Genomic DNA, 19,674 nt, shown 5'->3' on the forward strand with positions numbered 1-19,674 from the left:
GCATCCCCATTCCTCTTGACTCTGTGTAGGTCAGATGATGGCAGGGGACATGGACACATAGTTGAACCTCATGGATGTGACCATGCCCCCAGTCCTCACAGGGGGACTGGGTTACAGCTGGGGACCTGGCTTTGCTTCTTCCTTGACTTCCCTGTATGGCAGGCAACAAAGGGGAGCAAGCACACTGAAGCACCATCTGTAGGGATGTTTCTTCAGTTGGTGTCTGGATCTAGGAAACTTCATGTGTTCCTATGCTTCCCCCTATTGTGGAGAATATGGAATGAAAGAAAGCAAAGTGTGCTGTTTAAAGCTCTCTCTGGGTGTTTTATAATTTAATTATGCAAGCTACACATTGCACACACACACCAGCAAGCTGGATACTCATTTTACCATCTCCGGAAGGATGGAAGGTTGAGTCAATCTTAAGCCAGCTACCTGAGCCTGGGATCAAACTCAGGTCATGAGCAGAGTCTTCACTGCAGTTATTCAGTTTAACTACTATGCCATGTGGAAGAAGCTAACTGCAAAACCTAGGAATGAGTTGCAGAAGTATTCCTGCAGCTGGTTGTTGGGTCTTAGAAGCTTAGAAGCTCATCTTGTGATTTTTCTCCATTAGGGAAAATATAGCAGAGATGAAGCTCTCTATTGTTATTACTGATCACAGATAATATGAGGGATTTAGTTGTATGGTATCTGCTTTCCCAGTTGGGAGGGCAAGCAATCTAAGGGAATCACTGCAATTATCATTGATTTCTGATTCCCCCCTCTTATTGTTCCTGATTGGGGATGTAAGCAGGAGGTTGGTGTGGGAAGTCTCCAAGCGGTGGGCCTTTGGAGACTGTTGGCTGTTCTCCAGATTACACTCTATAGATCATATTAGGCCATGCAGTCCAAAGGTTCCCCTTTGCTGTGTACTGTATATTCAGTTCACACATTTTGTGTGAATGTGTGAATGAGAGACCAGGACAGTTGTGTTCTCCCCCCCACACACTTCACATGTGCATTCTACACAGGTGAAGGCATGAACATTTATCTTTTTGGGACTGCATATATAAATATTCCCTCATTTAAAATAGTCAATTAATCATTGTTCCAATACTGTATTTAATATTTATGTGCATATACAAAATACCTCTCAGGGAAACTGTAAATGGACTCTTCTGTTTTAAAATATCAGGCACTAATGTCTGATCATGTCTACTAGAAAGGAGACTTTATTCCTTCCAGCATTTTCATGAAGAATCGGACACAAATTAATGACTAAACAACAACAATAGTGAATTACCATCTAAACACTACAGCAAGTAACAGGAATGATTTTTTTAAAGAGTAAATTTTGAACGTTATGACTAGATAGGCAGAGTACAGTAGAGGGCTGGAGATGTTGATTCTTTATACTGGAATATGAGAAGGTGCTCTGCTAAACTGCTAGATAAAGGAGTCCACGACTGCTGTTGTTTCCTTTAGCCACTAGTCATTGTTGCTGTTTGTAGAACAAAGCTTCAAAAGAAAAGAAATGAATACCAAAAAGGGATCTTAAATCATTACTAGGTGTGAAATGTAACTTGAATCTACCCACCATCCCACCCCTTAATCTTCAACCCCTAAATGAAAGTTATGCCATGTAGTCTCTATAGCAGGGGTTTCAAACATGCGGCCCGGGGGCTGTTTGTGGCAGGCTGCAGTTCCAGATGGAGGGTGCAAAAGGCGCTGTCTTGGGGGAGAGCTGGTGAGCGAGGTGCACTGCTGGGCCTTTTTCCCGAGCACCCAAGCCACCGCTGAGCAATGCCTGAGAACTAAGGAAACTCCTGGGCGGCTTCCTCGGGCTCTTGCTCCGCTTGGCAGAAAATATGATGCGGCCCACCCTCACCCAGACTCTGCCTCCAGCGGCCCCCAGGTAAATTGAGTTTGAGACCCCTGCTCTATAGTCTCCCTCTTATATCTGTAAGAACTCTCCTACAAGAATATAAACGTCTTTAAGGTGCCACAATGCCGTCATCATCATCATCTTCTTCTTCTAAAACTCTAAAAAGAGGTCTGTTTCTGTGAAGCCAACATCTCTGTGTGGCAAGCTGTGCCCTTTGCAATAGATACAGTGGAATGACCTGCTTCTTGTCGCTTCCCTCTGATGGCAGAGGGTATTAGGTGACTCTTACTAATGTGCTGCATGGAACAACGACCAAAAGAGAAAGATGAGGAAAAACTCTGCCTTTACTATGGATCTCATCATGCTGCCCAGCCTTGCAGTGTTCCACACCATTTTATTACAAACCATTCAGAAACCTGAAAACTAGAAATCAGGCCACATTATCAACTGCTGAATAGTTTTCTTGGCCATGTCAGCAAGCTCAGAACTGAGCTTGTTCAATAGCAAGTACAACTGTTCCTGACTGAGTTTCTACTGCCTTCAGAAAGCGGCATTCCCAGTTTTGGTCTCAGTACAAGCATACAACAATGCAGTTGGGGAGAGATTGAGCTAAACATGGATCACTGCGTATCTATTTTTAAAATACCTAATCATATTATAAGAAGACATTTAAAATGTAGTTTATCTATATAATTCTCTAACATGTATACATGCAGTATGCTAGTCAAGGAGCGAGGATCAGACTGCAAGTCTATGTCCAGTGTAAGTCCAGTGTAGATCTTCAGTCTATATATTGAGGAAAATATGTGTTTGGTCTGTTTAACCCATTCTCTCTCCTACTGATGGATTTTATTAGAGATATGTGCCTCAGGAATTAGCCTTGCCATTTAAGCCCCTGTTTCCCTTTCAACATCTACTAACAACACTCAACATGCTAAATGCAGGATATGTAGCTGAGGAAAAGTAATGTGCCATAATAAACATCTTTTATCACTTGAGGGAACACTGCATCTGAAAACGTGCTAAACATATTGTGCATTTTGATCTGAAGCTTTGACTCTGCATAATATGAGCTTATTACAAAAATATGAGAATTGTTGTCCTTAGATTTGATTATCAATGCATGAACACACACATGCACATAGACATACACTTGGTAGAGGAGAAAAGGTCCATAGGAAATATTTCCCATGAGTATGGACTGAACAACCTGCTATTATCCTGTTAATATCCAGCTATTATCTAAGTCTACCGTGCAGGCAAATGGGACACAAACCACTGTAACTGCAAGAGCACTGAAGAAAACTCAGAAGCTCTAGTATACATGGAATTAAATTAGTCTGCAGCATCTCCTACGTACTCTTACGAACGGTCACACCTTTCCTCTCTCTTCCAGCATCTAGCCACTTTCATCATGGATAAGAGTGAGGCCATTGTAACCGTGGATGATGCCATCCGGAAGCTCAAGCAGCTGAATTCTAAAGAGAAGATATGGGCACAAGAGATGCTGTTGCAGGTTAATGACAAATCTATCCGTCTACTGGACTGTGAAACTCAGGTGAGTAACAGAATTTTTTTTTCCTGAGATGGAGTCAAGGGAAGAGGAATATTAAATGCTCCCTTCAACTCACACTGTTTCCCAGTTGCCTAAACAACTGCAACAAGTTTTTGCAAAAAAATTAAGCTGAAATGTATTAGCACTGCATCAATCACAACAAAAGTACAAAGGTGGACTGATTTCGCCCTGTGTACGTGTGGGGCAAGTCCAATACATCTATTATTTGTGTGCTTGTATAGGATTGCTCTAATCAAGCTATTAGAATGATGAATTAGCTGTTAATGGAAATACATTCTGCTCTGCAAAAGTACCTTGTGCCAGTAAGACAGCTTATTTGCATTTGAGTGACACCAAAAAGATCTAGACCAGTTTTGGAGTCTTGCTGGGAAATGCTTTGCTTGAAAGGTTTTAATAATATAGAATATCTACAACATGAATGGGGAGTTGCTAGCCCTCTTTTCCACATAGGAACTAAGGAAAATGTGTTTCTGTAGCAGAATTAAGAATAAACATCTGTTTAGGTAACCTAAAGACAAAACATATACCTGGAACAGAAGTAATGCTCATTTCTAAGGAGGTATGGAAAGGCTTTACTTGTATGAAAAAATGACATGGACATCTGTAGCCATATGTGTAAATTGGGGCATGTTCTTCTGGATCATAATTCTTACAGGGAATTCTTAGAGAGCAGTGTCTGAAAGAGTTGGAGTTGTTATCCAGATCTGAACAGTACCAGCCTTGAGAAATTTGTAATAGAGTATATTATTTGCTCATTCAGACAATATGTTTACTTATCTCTGCATCTGTATTTTTTATGAGCTGTCAAGTTGCTCCCGACTTATAATGCCCCCATGAATGAGTGATCTCCAAAATGTCCTGTCCTTAACAACTCCACTCAGCTCTTGCAAACAAAAGTCCGTGACTTCCTTTGGGGAATCAATCCATCTCATGTTCGGTCTTTCTCTTTTCCTGCTGCCTTCCACTTTTCCCAGCGTTATTGTCTTTTCTAGAGAATCCTGTCTTCTCATGATGTGTCCAAAATAGGACAAGCCTCAGTTTTAAATTTTTTGCCTCCAGTGATTGTTCAGGCTTAATTTGATCTAGGACCCACTTATTTATCTTTTTGGCAGTCCAGAGTACATTTTGAATAAATATTTTATTTATTTATTTTTTCCTATCAGCTTTCTTTACTGTCCAGTTTCGCACCCATGCATGGTGACTGGAAATGCAATCGTGTGGATGATTTTGGTCTTCATTTCCAGTGACACATCCTTACACTTCATTATCTCTTCTAGTTCCTTCATTGCTGCTCTTCTGAATCTCTGTCATTTAAAATATCCAGTTTTCTGTATACCATTGGGATTTACAGAATACTGTAAGGGGAAAGTAGTAGTACAGTGGTGCCTCAACTTATGACCATAATCCGTTCCAGAAGATGGACATAACTCGAAATGGTCTTAAGTTGAAGCACCATTTCCCATAGGAATGCATTGAAATGCAATTAATCCCTTCACTAGAAAAAAAATATCACTGCAAGACTCATTGGAAACACGATTACCGTAATCCCTTCCGGTTGAAGAGGGGGGAGAGAAAAGCAATCAAGCATGCAAGATCCATTGGAAATGTACAGAAAACAAACGGAGGAGGTTGGAAATGCACAGAGAACAAAGGTAGCATGTTGGAAATGCAAAGAAAACAAAGGGAAAAGCAAGGGAAGAATGCAGGACCCATCGGAAATGGGGGAAAACCCAAAAAGCAACCAAACCCCCCAAGATCCATTGGGAATGGGGGGAAAGCCAAAAAAAACCCACAAACCCCCCAAGACCCATGGGAAATGGGAAAAACACTCCAAAAAGCAACAAAAAAACCCCCAATACCCATCAGAAATGGGGGAACCTAAAAACAAACAACCCCCCAAGACCCATCACAGCACAGAAACATAACCCTCCAGCTCAAAACCATGCGGCAAAAACACCCAGAACAGTTTTTAAAAAGCAGAAAACAGCACCTTACCTTACCAGGCAGCCCAAAGCCTCCCTGCAAACACACACTCACACTCACTCAGAAGCAGAAGGAGGTAGTCCCAAGCCTCCTCCGGTGCATACTCTCTAACTGCTAGGGTGAAAGAGCTACAAAGAAGCAGCCTCGTCGCCACCTACAGTTAGAAATGTAAATTTCCCGCCTTTTTTCATTCGTAAGTGGAAGCTCCAGTCGCAGGTACAGTGGTGCCTTGACTTACGACTTATGACCATTTCAAATTACGACCAGCTCCAGCCGTAAAATTTTACTTCAACTTGCGACCAGAGCTTTGAGTTACAACCAGGAAAAGGGAGGGGAAAAAGGTGGGAAATTCAAATTGTTGGTGGTGAAGAGGCTTCTTCTTGTAGCTGTTTTGCCCCAATGGTTAGAGAAAGGATGCAGCGTCGGGGGGAGGCAGTGGCAGGGATGTTACCGCACCTGATGGTGGAACCCCGGTCCTCGATTTTGGTGCGGGGGCGGAGGAGCTCCCAATCCTGGCTCCTGGAGGAACAGTCCTCCTGTGCCACCGCCTCCTCCTTCCTGGTGGGGCCGCTCCCAGTCTTTGGCCCTGAGGGGCCAGCTCCCCTTCTCCAGTGGTGGATGGCTCCTGAGCAGCAGGTGGCTCCCCTGCTGGGGGCACCTGACACCGCCACCTGCTCCAGCACCAGTGGCTGCTTGCCGGGGTGGCTGCATTGGGCTTTGGTGCTCCTCGCCACCCTCCTGGCCCTCCACCACTGCTGCTGGGTCCCAGGCCTCAGCCCGGGGGTGGAGGGCCCCCCGATCCTGGATCCCAGAAAAAGGTTCTTCCCATGCCGCTGCCTCCTCCTTCCTGGTGGGGAAGCACCTTGAGAGGCTCTGCCAAGTCCGGCTGAGAGGACCCTTCCTCTAGGAGCTGGGATCGGGGGGCCCTCTGCCCCAGCGCCGAGGCTGAGGACTAGGAGCCAGCAACGGCAGTCGCATTGGCAACGTGGAGGGCAGTGAGGAGCACCGCCTGGCGAGCAGCCTCTTTGCCACCAACGGTTTAAATTTGCCGCCTTTCCCCCTTGCTTTGTGTTGGGGTGCTGTGCTCTGGTGCTGTCCTCTGAAGATGCCGGCCACATAAACTGGCAAAACGTTAGGAAGAACAGCCTTCAGAACACAGCCAAAGAGCCCGAAAAACCCACAACAACCATCACTACTTTCCCTTGTGTGACACCACACAAGGGAAAATCCCAGAAGCTGACTCCTTTTTTCATCAGTTCACCACTTCTCACCCCAACACAAAGCAATTGTCAGGGCTGTTTTTCAACAAGTGTGAATGGTAGTGAGCAGACAAGGGTTTCCTGTAGACCCATCTTGATTGCTGCCATTGGTGTTGTCAACATTCAGGCTGCCCTTTGCTATGTAAAGTTTGGTGTCCTTTTTCCTGCTGGCAATGCTGGCATGATATTTTGTAGAATTGTGGGTACAGAAGCACACTATTCCTCATTCATAAACTTCAGGCTTTTTGAAGAATTGAATACATTATGCATCTGGATAAATTGTTTGCAAAGCTTATGCCTGATAAAACTTTGTAGTCTTTAAGGGACCACAAGACTCTTTGTTGGTTTTGTTACATAAGAGAACAGATTAACATGCTGTCACTGGCAATTTCTGTTACAGATGTAAGTAGTACTGTGAATCAAATGTAATCATGTTAATTGCCTTCCTCCTGAAATGACTATTACAATGGAAAAGTGATGCTTGTAACTAGAAGTTGGTTTCAAATATTATCTCTCTATGCCTCTCTATCTCTTCCCCCATCCCTACAATTGCATTTCAGGAAGAGCTGGAAGACTTCCCTCTGCCAACAGTCCAGCTCTGCCAAACAGTGCTGAACCAGATGCGATACTCATCCATACTCCTGCTGGTCTGTCAAGACTCGGAGCAGCACAAGCCTGACATTCACTTCTTTAACTGTGATGAGGTGGAGGTAAACCGAGATAATCTAATCTTCTTTGGCAGAGAAGAGGAGGGAGAGCAGAGGTCTCCACAGCATAGGGTTGATGTTTACATGAACCTGAAAAACAAATATGTCCACCATGGCCATGATCTGGCCCTTTGTATACCAACAGGGTTCTTCTGTTGTTGGCAGTAATAGCGAAAAGCAGTTGTTATTTTGGAAGACTACGGAAGGGAAGTCCCCATGATTGTCCCAAATTAAGATAATGGCCAAAGGCTGAAATGTGAAGGGTCCAGGAACACTTCTGAGAGACTTAATTAAGCTCTATCTCTACACTCTCATGTTACTTTGAAAGTATATTATTTTTAATATAGAAGACAGGGGATATTTGCATTGTGTTGCTGGAGGAATTCCACAAAAATAAAATCCAGATATCTGTATGCATCATAAGAATAGCTGGTTTTTAGTATCAGGGATAGGGGAGAGACAGAATAGGCCTTCTGCCTGCTTTCTTCACATAATGCGCCTTTAGCATGCCTATGCTGTACAGTATCCGACTTTTTTACTCAGTTGCAGACAGTGCAAACTTTTCCAGGGGAATTTCACCAAAATCAAGTATTCAGAGTGACTGGCTTGCTAGGATGGTGTGTTCTATCTCTGAAGAAGTTCTCTTGCTCTCCAGTCCAGCACACCAATTTCCTATCCATTGAATTCCTTTCCTTTCCTTTCAGGATTGTAAATAGATAGATGATGAGCATGATAGGATAGAGTCAGGCAATGACCATTTGATGGGCTAGTGTTCTTTGGTAGGCGAGTATGATGAAGATGAATTTAACATTTCGAGAGGAGTCAACAGCAGGTCCTCCAACTATGGCTGACCACGAATGAGGCCAGCTTCATTTTCATGTCACAACTTGTGTACTGAATTTAGATAGCAGGAGCTGAACCCTGGATCAGGTACCAGTCTTATCCTTTCCCTCATTAGTTGGCGTGTCCATCTCTGGTATCTTTTAAGGAATTTGTACAAGTTATGTTTCTTTCACATTACAATAATAACAACAATAATAGTACTAGTAGCTGTAGTGGTAGTAACAACCACCACAACCATTTCAAATACATTTCTCTCTTCAGTAATGCTAGGGTTAGGGATGCCAGATTCCCATGTATTTCAAAATCTGTGTATAACTCTTGTGCCCCCACAAAAATAACTACAAAGGTTGTGCATCATGAGAGTTAGCTTCATTTTGTTTATTTTTTCAGGTGTGCCTCACCCATGTTTATGTAGTAGTCTTTTCCTTCTACACCAGTGGTTCTTAACCTTTGTTACTCGGATGTTTTTGAACTGCAACTCCCAGAAACCCCAGCCAGAACAGTTGGTGGTGAACGCTTCTGGGAGTTGCAGTCCAAAACTCCTGAGTAACCCAAGGTTAAGAACCAGTGTTCTACACAAAAAGAGAAAGCCTCTTTCAGATCGTTTGTTTCTAGTTTCCTAGTCTGGTTTCCTGATACTCAAAAGCTCTAAAGACACCTTAAAAAATTTACTCCAAAAAGCAGAGAAGCAAAGCATCAAAGATCAGTTTGTTCCAAAAGCAGACCAACAGTACAGGGGAAAGAAAAATCACCATTACTGTCACTAAGTCAATCCCCTGGTTCACCTCCACATGACAAACAAAACAGGTCCCCAAACCCAACCAAAATATACACCTTTAACAAAATAAATACACATTAAATTAGCCAAATTGCAATTTTATAAAATCGCTCAAACAAGGAAAGCATCCTCACAAACACACATGTACAGGGGAAAAGAAAGCAAAAAACTAAAAAAAAAAACCACCAGTCCCCTCTCTCAAAAATCATGAAAAGCAAAAAAAACCAAATAAAAGCAAAAATGCAGTCAAAGCTCCCCTCAAGCCGAAACTACTAAGAGAGAAAGAGGAGGGGGGAAATCTCCAAAGAAATTGAGGGGTTATTAACAAGATTTTAAAAAAATCCCATGGAGGCATGCTGACACAAGCAGGCTGTCAGGTGGCAATAGCAAAGATAATCCAAAGAAATGGGGAAGGAGAATCCCCCCTCCCAAAAAAAAAAGAAAAGAAAAAATGGGGAAAGGGAAAGGGAACCAAGATGGAGGCCCAGAGGCAACAGCCAGGCAGCCCAATCTAAGGTGGCAGGCACCAGGAGCTTCAGAGCACCCAGAATGAGCAACTGAAGCAAAAAGAGGACTCCTCACTGGATTCCAACAAATCTGGCCATTTTGGGAAACACAAATAATTCATGTTTCAGATGCAGGCCTCTTTTAGCTATCCACAAAAGAATGTCAAACAAAAAAAGAAAGAGCCTCTTTTGTGTTTTGGGTCTTTTGTTTAAACACTAAAGGCTTATCCCTAAAGAGGGTATTATTATTATAATACAATGAAACTTTGTTTGCCTGCAACTTCTATTTGTAAGGCAGCTTGATCATATGCATTTTTTAAACATCTGCATTTTTTCAGCTACAATCCAATTCCATTCTTCACACCATCCTGGTTTTGTCTTTTAGGCAGAGATGATTCACGAGGACATAGAAAGTGCGCTTGCTGACCATAAGCATGGGAAAAAGATTCGGCCACAAACACTCAAGTAAGTGCCTACTGCTTTATGGAATCAGGCACCAGCATGCAGCCTGAGAGGAGGCGTTGCCTGGACAGAAGCCACTAGGCTCGTAGTGTTCTTGTTTAACTTCTGATTCATCTTTTGCTTATTGAAGTTTTAGGTGTATCCTTGGTATATGAGCTTGTCAGGATTAAAGGAAAGGACAGTTACGCCTAGTGTCAAGGGATCTTGAACAACCGAATGAGGGCACAGAAACAAGCAAGGTGTGATGTGAATTTCCTTTGACTGTAGAAACTGCTATTTGTCCCGAAGATTATAACTGATACACACTAATCTAACAGACATGAGTCACCCTGATGGGTCCAACTGGCAAAAAAGCAGCTTTCAAAGAGTCAGCCATGCTAGTCTTTTTCAGCACATATAGCAAAAATGAAAAATAAAACTAGCAGATTTATTTTAGACAGACCTTTCTTGGATTACAGTCCATTCCTTATACACATGGAGCCATTTGCATCATCCTGAATGGTACTAGCATGAGCTGACATATAGCTTTATCATGTACTGGAGTAAAGGTATGGTCAGACAAGCATTTGTCCCACTGTTTGGTGTACTGCGGAGGCAGGTTGGTTCACTCTTTTTTTCTGCCGATTTCTTGATTAGCACTTCAGACAAGCCAAAAAAAATTGTGCTTCAGCACAGTAAAAAAATATATTTCCCCTTCACAGTGGAGCACAAGTGTTCAATTTGCTGATATCCTGAAGTGGCTCACTTTTTAAATCACTCTTGATACCAAAACTTGACAGCAGAGGGAGCCAGACCAAATATGGTTGCTTGAGCTCTAATATAAATTTGGATGCAAGGACCACACCAAATGGCATATCACACCTTCACAAAACATTAAGCATTTAGACTGCACCAGGCCACTCCAAAAGAGCCCATGTAAATGAGCCCTTTGTCCTCTGGTGCCATTGAATGGATATTCACAGTTGAGTTTTTTTCACCTTGCTACCATCTATAGACCCCTTCACGGATTGCTGCCTTGTCGTGGCGAAGGGGCTTGAGTAATTCAGAGAAGCTATGGGCTATGCCGTGCAGGGACACCAAAGACAGATAGGTTATAATGGGGAGTTCTGACTAGACACGATCCACCTGGAGCAGGAACTGGCAAGTCACTCCAGTATCTTTGCCAAGAAAACTCCATGGACAGAAACAAAAGGCTAAAAGATATGACGCTGGAAGATCAGCCCCTCAGGTTGGAAGGCATCCAACATGCTACTGAGGAAGAGTGGAGGACAAGGACAAGTAGCTCCAGAGCTAATGAAGTGGTTGGGCCAAAGCCAAAAGGATGCTCAGCTGCGGACGCATCTGGAAGTGAAAGGAAAGTCCGATGCTGCAAAGAAAAATACTGCATAGGAACCTGGAATGTAAGATCTATGAACCTTGGTAAGCTGGATGTGGTCAAACAGGAGATGGCAAGAATAAACATTGACATCCTGGGCGTCAGTGAACTAAAATGGATGGGAATGGGCAAATTCAATTCAGACAATTATCATATCTACTACAGTGGGCAAGAATCCCATAGAAGAAATGGAGTAGCCCTCGTAATCAGCAAAAGAGTGGAAAAAGCTGCTGTACTGAGATACAATCTCAAAAATGATAGAATGATTTCAATATGAATCCAAGGCAGACCTTTCAACTTCACAGTAATCCAAGTTTATGCACCAACCACCAATGCTGAAGAGACTGAAAGTAGGAAAAACCACCTGGTTAGTCAGGTATAATCTAAACAAAATCCTTTATGGATACACAGTGGAAGTGAAGAACAGATTTAAGGAACTAGATTTGGTGGACAAAGTGCCAGAAGAACTATGGATGGAGGCTTGTAACATTGTAAAGGAGGCAGCAACAAAAACCATCCCAAAGAAAAGGAAATGCAGGAAAGCAAAGTGGCTGTCCAATGAGGTCTTACAAATAGCAAAGAGAAGGGAAACAAAATGCAAGGGAAATAGGGAAAGTTACAGAAAACTGAATGCTGACCTAAAGAATAGCAAGGAGAGACAAGAGGGCCTTCTTAAACAAAGTGCAAAGAAATAGAGGAAAATAATAGAAAGGGGAAAACCAGAGATCTGTTCAAGAAAATTTGAGATATTCAAGGGACATTTTGTGCAAAGATGTACATGATAAAGGACAAAAAAAATGGTAGGGACCTCACAGAAGCAGAAGACATCAAGAAGAGGTGGCAGGAATACACAGAGGAATTATACCAGAAAGATCTGGATATCCCGGACAACCCAGATAGTGTGGCTGCTGACTTTGAGCCAAACATCCTGGAAAGTGAAGTCAAGTGGGCCTTAGAAAGCATGGCTAACAACAAGGCCAGTGGAGGTGATGGCATTCCAGTTGAACTACAGTGGTGCCTCGCTTAACAGCGGCCCATTCAACGAAAAAATCACATGGCGATGGCTTTTTTGCCATTGCTTTTGCGATCGCACAACAATCTTGCCTATGGGGAAAAATCGCCGAAGCCACCGTGGACCCCGAAGCCACCGTCCCCTGCCGACAATTCCCTTCCGAGCTCTCAAAGGGCCGCCTCCGATATTGGAGAAAGCCCTTTGAGAGCTTGGAAGGCTTTCAGCGGCGGCGGGGGAAGGGTACGGGGGTGTCGAAGGCTTCCAGGCCTTTGCCTGGAAGCCTTGCGGACAGCCCCCCCATCCTGTCCCCGCCGCCGGCAGCCTCCCCACGCCGCCTACCCCGGCTGTTCTCGAACACCTGGAAGTCCGAGAACGGCTGGGGAAAGTGGCACCGGGAGGCTTCAAGCATCGGGGACAGGGTGGGGGTGGATCGGGAAGCTTGAAGCCTACCCGCGCCGCTTACCCAGGCCATTCTCGGACTTCTGGAAGTCCAAGAACGGCCGGGGTAGGCGGCGCGGAGAGGCTTCAAGCTTCCCGGTCCACCCCCCAGCCTGTCTCCGATGCCGGTAGCCTCCCCGCACCGCCTACCCAGGCCGTTCTCAGACACCTAGGTGTCCGAGAACGGCCGGGCTAGGCAGCGCAAGGAGGCTTTAAGCGGCTGGGACAGGCTGGGGGGTGGATCGGGAAGCTTGAAGCCTCCCCGCGCTGCTTACCCAGGCCGTTCTCGGACTTCTGGAAGTCCGAGAACAGCCGGGGTAGGCGGCGCGGAGAGGCTTCAAGCTTCCCGATCCACCCCCCAGCCTGTCTCCGCCGCTTAAAGGATAACCGGCGGTTGGTGGGATCCAAGCCCGGGATGCCTGAAAGGCATCCCAATCCCCCCACCCTCCCCCCGCAGCTTGAATCCGAGCTGCAGCGGCTACCCCAGCCATGGCCGGACTCTAGGGAGTCCAGCCATGGCTGAGGTAGCCGCCTTGGGTCAGATCCAAGCCGCGGGGGGGAGGGAAAAAAACAAATAATCCGTTCCAATTGGAACAGATTAACCGGTTTTCAATGCATTCGTATGGGAAATGGTGCTTCACATAACGATGTTTTCACATAACGGGTTTTTTTCTGGAACCAATTAACATCGTTATGCGAGGCACCACTGTATTTAAAATCTTAAAAGATTACACTGTTAAGGTGCTACACTCAATATGCTAGCAAGTTTAGAAAATTCAGCAGTGGCCAGAGGATTGGAAAAGATCAGTCTACATCCCAATCCCAAAGAAGGGCAGTGCCAAAGAATGCTCCAACTACCATGCAATTGCTCTCATTCACACGCTAGCAAGATTATGCTCAAAATCCTACAAGGTAGGCTTCAGCAGTATGTGGACCGAGAACTCACAGAAGTACAAGCTGGATTTTGAAGGGTCAAAGGAACATGAGACCCAATTGCTTATGTGCGCTGGATTATGGAGAAAGCCAGAGAGTTCCAGAAAAACATCTACTTCTGCTTCATTGACTATGCAAAAGCCTTTGACTGTGTCGACCACAGCAAATTATGGCAAGTCCTTAAAGAAATGGGAGTGCCTAACCACCTTATCTATCTCCTGAGAAATCTGTATGTGGGACAGTTAGACCTGGATATGGAACAGCTGATTGGTTCAAAATTGGGAAAAGAGTACGACAAGGCTGTATGTTGTCTCCCTGCTTATTTAACTTTTATGCAGAATACATCATGCGAAAGGCAGGACTGGATGATTCCCAAGCCGGAATTAAGATTGCCAGAAGAAATATCAATAACCTCTGATATGCAGATGATACCACTCTGATGGCAGAAAGTGAGGAATTAAAGAACCTCTTAATGAGGGTGAAAGAGGAGAGTGCCAAAAATGGTCTGAAGGTCAACATCAAAAAAACTAAGATCATGACCACTGGTCCCGTCACCTCCTGGCAAATAGAAGGAGAAAAGATGGAGGCAGTGACAGATTTTACTTTCTTGGACTCCATGATTACTGCAGATGGTGACAGCAGCCACGAAATTAAAAGACACCTGCTTCTTTGGAGGAAAGTGATGACACACCCCGACAGCATCTTAAAAAGCAGAGACATCACCTTGCTGACAAAGGTCTGTGTAACAGGCAGCCCTGACCTCACCTGTCTGTCACAGTTGGACAGTGGATCATCAGCCAATGGGGTGACGGAGGGTGGTGCTGAAGGGGGAGGAGCTGGAAGAAAAAGGTGTGTGAAGGGAGAGAAAGGTTGAGATCTGGTGTGTGAGAGAGAAAGAGCTTTTTTAGAGGCCTGTGTGCCTAAGTAGTCAGTGAGGGAAAGTCTGTGATTGATCAAATAAGAAACAGTGATTTACACCTTGATTAGCTACCTATGATTTACATATTTTATTTTGTGTACCAAGAAACCTGTTTTGTTTTGAAGGAAACCTTTGTCCTTCTTAAATAGTCATTATAATTGGTGGCAGCGAGTGTGAAGTGGTGTGGTGGGCACTCTGAGAGGCCTGAGTTGGCAGTGACGTCAGAGTGGCCTGCTACCTTTACATATAATTGGTGTCCAGCGAGTGGGATATGAAGAGATCCAGTAAAGCCTGATACTGGAAAGGTGCCCAGAGCAGGGGTCTTTAGTCAGGGATGTCTGAGTGAACGCGTGGGTAACCTTCTAGGACTTGTCTCACGGGGAGCCTGAGTTGGCAGCGATGTCAGAGTGGCCTGCTACCTTTACAGTCTGCATAGTCAAAGTTATGGTTTTTCCAGTAGTGATGTATGGAAGTGAGAGCTGCACCATAAAAAAGCTGACCACCGCAAAATTTATGCTTTTGAATAGTGGTGCTGGAAGAGGCTCTTGAGAGTCCCCTGGACTGCAAGGAGAGCAAACCTATCCACTCTGAAGGAAATCAACCCTGAGTGCTCACTGAAAGGGCAGATCCTGGAGTTTAGGCTCCAGTACTTTGGCCATCTCATAAGAAAAGAAGACTCCCTGGAAAAGACCCTGATGTTAGAAAAGTGTGAGGGCAAGAGGAGAAGGGGACGACAGAGGACGAGATGGATGGACAGTTTCGTCGAAGCTACCAACATGACTTTGACCCAACTCCAGGAGGCACTGGAAGACTGGAGGGCCTGGCATGCTCTGGTCCATGGGGCTACAAAGAGTAGGACACAACGACTAAACAACAACAACCATCTATAGAAGAGGCACAAAGAGACGTTTGGATTTATTTATTTATTTTTGAACTTTAAGGACATTTTCTGGGGCATGGGGGTACTGGAGGCCTCCATAGGTACTGGGGCCACATTTAGGCTCATGGGAGATAAAAGCAGCCCATTTGACCTACAGTGGGGTCTTGACTTAAGAATGGCTTGAGTTAAGAACATTTTGACTTAAGAACCACTCTCTTAGGAAAATATTGACTTGACTTACATACTTAGATTTGAGTTAAGAACTGAAAAAAAAACCACGTGGGAGGCAGGGAAAGTGCAAAATGTGAACTTTCAGTTAACTGTTGGCCAGTGAAAAGGGTGCCTGTCTGCTTCCTCACTCCTCCCAGCATTTAGAGAGTGGATTGGGAGACAGTCTTCGGACTGCCTGGTACTGTCCTGCCTGGACTGTATTTTCCCTGCCTTCCCTGAACCTTTCTTGACCTAAGAAAAAAAGAAACAAAATATCCCCCTCTAGTGGTCGAAGGCAGAATAGCAGCTTCCCATTAGTTTCTATGGATGGAAAAGAGCAGATACGGATCAAATGGTTCTCAATGCATTCCTGTGGGAAATGCAGATTTGACCTGAGAACTTTTTGACTTGAGAACCGCCTTCCAATACGGATTAAGTTCTCAAGTCAAGACCCCACTGTACCATATCTACACAGATGTCACATTCCCGGGGGTTACAACAGCCAAAGTCCGATAAACCAGTCCAGGGTCAAGAATACCAAGAATGCAAAGCAAATGTCCATAAATCAACTCACAGAAGGAAGTGCAGTGTCAGAGTCCAGAGTCCGATACACAGCATAGCCCAGAGTCAGAGTCCGAAGTCCAATACCGGCGTAGTTCAAGGGCAGAGTCCAGAGTTCAGGAACACATACAAGAAACATGGATGCAAGCTAAGGTTTTGACTCCTTGCTTCCACAGAATTTCGGGCTTCACTGCGAGCTGTTTTATAGTAAAACAGCTCCTTGAGCTGCTGGAAAACTTTCTATCCTGTTAATACTGAGGACTAGATGCATGTAGGTTTCTGTGGACAGCCTTTGAGTGATCCTCTGATCTTCTGGTCCTATGTCTTTCCCGAAGCCTGCCCCAAAGCCTGTCTGCTGTGGAAGGAGAATCTGGAGGCGGTTCAGGTGTTTCTGATCTCTCCACATTCTCTTCAGCCACAGTTAACCCTTCGGGTTCCAGGTCTTTGGAAGCACTCATGACAACAGACAGTTTAGTTCTCTCTCTCTCTCTCTCTCTCTCTCTCTCTCTTTTGGTGGGTGGCAGTTTGCGACACTGTTCTTGATGTTTGGCTTAGGTTTGGAGAGAATTGGACAATATGGCATTTTGTGTGCATATGAACCCACATACAGTGGTGCCTTGCTTAACGAGTGCTTCATTTAACGACGAATTCGCTTAGCGATGACTTTTTCAGAGCGATCTTGCGCTCCGTTTAACGATGTTCCCTATATGCAATTTTCGCATAGCGATATTTGGGACCATGCTTCGCATAGCGATGACAGTTTGGGTCCCCCTGTTTCGCTTAACGATGGTTTTGACAGCCCCATCTTGGCTGTTTTTTATATGTTTACAAATGTTTAAAAAATGTTTAGAATGCTTGAAATCATAAGTGCACTTAATAAACCCTTTGCTAAACTAATTTGACTTTGTTCCGACTCTTTTTAAATTTGTTGTAATTTCCCCCCCCCATTGAAATGCATTGAATAGGTTTCAATGCATTTCAATTGGGGAACCATGTTTCGCTTAGCGATGTTTCCTATGGTGATTTTCGCTTAAGGACAGCAATCCATTCCCATTGGAACGGATTATCCGGTTTTCAATGCATTTCAATGGGAAACCGCGTTTCACTTAGCGATGTTTTCCCATAGTGACGATTTTTTTGGAACCAATTAAAATCGTTCAGCGAGGCACCACTGTATTGTTTCCATATACACTTTTGTTTGGCAGCCCAAAATGTGGAGCTTGTGACTCCAGACAGGGCATAACTAACCCAGATGTTTGGTGTAAATGTGGAAGAGATCTAACATTACTAGAGCATGTGTTTGTGAACTCTGAACTCTCCTTTTGTGTTTCAGTATGCACTTTGGTGAAGTGTCACAGAATATGGGATCTGTGGCCTAAAATGGTCTATAAATAGTCTGAATGGTTGGCTAAGTTTGATGGGGTATGAGATTTAGAGAGTTATGCTAATACCCTTGGATTTCATTACCTGTAGAGCTGCTTCTATGTTTTGCCTGGGGACTAGCAGAAGTAAAATAGAGCTTAAACACCATTACCTAAGAGTAAGTGCAATTGAGCTGGGTTAGATTTCACTTCCATGCAGGTATTCGTAGACTTAGCTGTACATTTTGTGCAGTAAACAACCTACACCAGTGATGGCGAACCTATGGCACGCGTGTCACAGCTGGCATGCAGAGCCCTTTCTGCGGGCATGCGAGCCATAAGTCGGCAGATCACTACTCCTCCCCACGCAGCCAAACCTGAGAAGGCGGCTGCAGCCGCGGTGCTATGCTTCGACAGGCAGATCTGGAGCAGTTGGCACTGGCGGCAGATCTGGAGTGGGGTCTCGAGGCACCTCCATGCCCGGGATCCTGCCTTCCGCCGCCGCTTCCACCGCCACTGCCTGCCACCCACTGGGGGTCTTGTTTGTTTGTATATGTCAGCCGTCACTGACCTATACAAATCTGTTTTTAAATTTTAAATTTTATTCTTTTAGAGCACCCAGTAAATGAGTTAGTAGTGACCCTTATCAGTACTGACCCTTATCAGGAGATACTCTTTGGGGGCAGGATGAAACCTCAGTTAGAAATTTCTCATATTTTCAGCGGTAATTTTGTTTCTTTGTTTTGGCAGTGGGGATTAATTGCACAAAACATAAAGCAAACCACACCAGCCTTATCTGGTCCTGCCTTAGCTGGTTCAGTGAGTAGAACCCATCAGTAATGAGCATGATTTGTTGCTGCTTTCTCTGCAGGGTAAATCAAGAGAAGATCAAACAAAGACAGTCCATCCTCCCACCACCCCAAGGGCCAGCACCAATTCCTTTCCAGTATGAAGCCCGAGGCTCCCCAAAGGATGTTCAGAATCGTGTGGCTCCACCTTCACATCACAACGAGCCAGGTACAGAAGGCAGCGAGTGATGCTCTTTTACCTTCGGTAGACTGACTAATTATAGAAGGACTTCCACTGGGTTCCAGTCCTCCCAGCAATTCACGGGAGCCTTACATTGCCCTCACATGAGAAAACTGTCTTTCTCTGATGCCATACAGGGGCTGTTTGTTCCCAGAATGTGGAAAGCAACTCACTACAAGCGACATTACCTATAACACATTAATTGTGACTAGCCCATGATGACTTTTTAAAAACCAGCATGACTGGTAACATTGTTGTTTTTAGTATAATGAGCAACATTCACCTACCTATTAATCTAGAGCATTTTGGGGAGGATCGTGTCGGAGAATTTATAGTTGTTTTTGCTAGTTTTTCTTTTTAAAAAGCAACTTGTTACTTATGTGTTGCTAAAATACCACTTTAACTATTTCAAACAAAGGAACAAGTTACATTTTTTTAAAAAAGTTCCAAACTCTGAAAGGAAAGGGAGAGTAGATAACATTGCCAACCATGGCGAAAGAAGCTGTGCTTGCTTCCTCTTCTGCGGATCTGAGGCGGCTGAAATGACAACGCATTTCTGTGGTATCCAGCAAAGAAGCCAGCTTGAAGCCTCAAGGAAGTACAGTGGTGCCTCGCTAGACGATGATAATCCGTTTCACTGAAATAGCTGTTTAGCGAAATTGTCTAGCGAAAAGCATTTCCCCATTGGAATGCATTGAAACCTGTTTAATGCATTCAAATGGGGAAGAATCATCGTTGTCTAGCGAAGATTGGCCATAGGAAAGCTGCTTTGCGAACCGCCGATCAGCTGTTTAAATCGCTGTCTTGCAAAGCTTAGGTCCTGAAAACACCTGTTTTGCGAGCGCGGAGGGAGCTGTCAAAATCTTTGTCTAGCGAAAATTGGTTTGCGAAGCAGGGACCAAACATTGTCCAGCAAAATTCCCCCATAGGAATCACTGTTTTGCGAATCGCTATAGCGATCACAAAAAGTCACTG

The 19,674-nt window shown here is 44.4% G+C and overlaps 1 protein-coding gene across 1 annotated transcript in view; it reads left to right on the forward strand.

Annotated features, from left to right (window-relative positions):
- The window catches only part of EPS8L2 (EPS8 signaling adaptor L2), a 122,375-nt gene that overhangs the window by 71,331 nt on the left and 31,370 nt on the right, over positions 1-19,674 (forward strand). Inside the window, exons 5-8 of the mRNA XM_020784170.3 lie at positions 3,264-3,425; positions 7,246-7,395; positions 9,905-9,984; positions 18,542-18,687. Coding sequence (XP_020639829.3) covers positions 3,264-3,425; positions 7,246-7,395; positions 9,905-9,984; positions 18,542-18,687 — 538 coding nt within the window. The remainder of the gene's footprint in view (positions 1-3,263; positions 3,426-7,245; positions 7,396-9,904; positions 9,985-18,541; positions 18,688-19,674) is intronic.

This window comes from Pogona vitticeps, chromosome 1 (assembly GCF_051106095.1).
Source record: "Pogona vitticeps strain Pit_001003342236 chromosome 1, PviZW2.1, whole genome shotgun sequence".
NCBI lineage: Eukaryota > Metazoa > Chordata > Lepidosauria > Squamata > Agamidae > Pogona > Pogona vitticeps.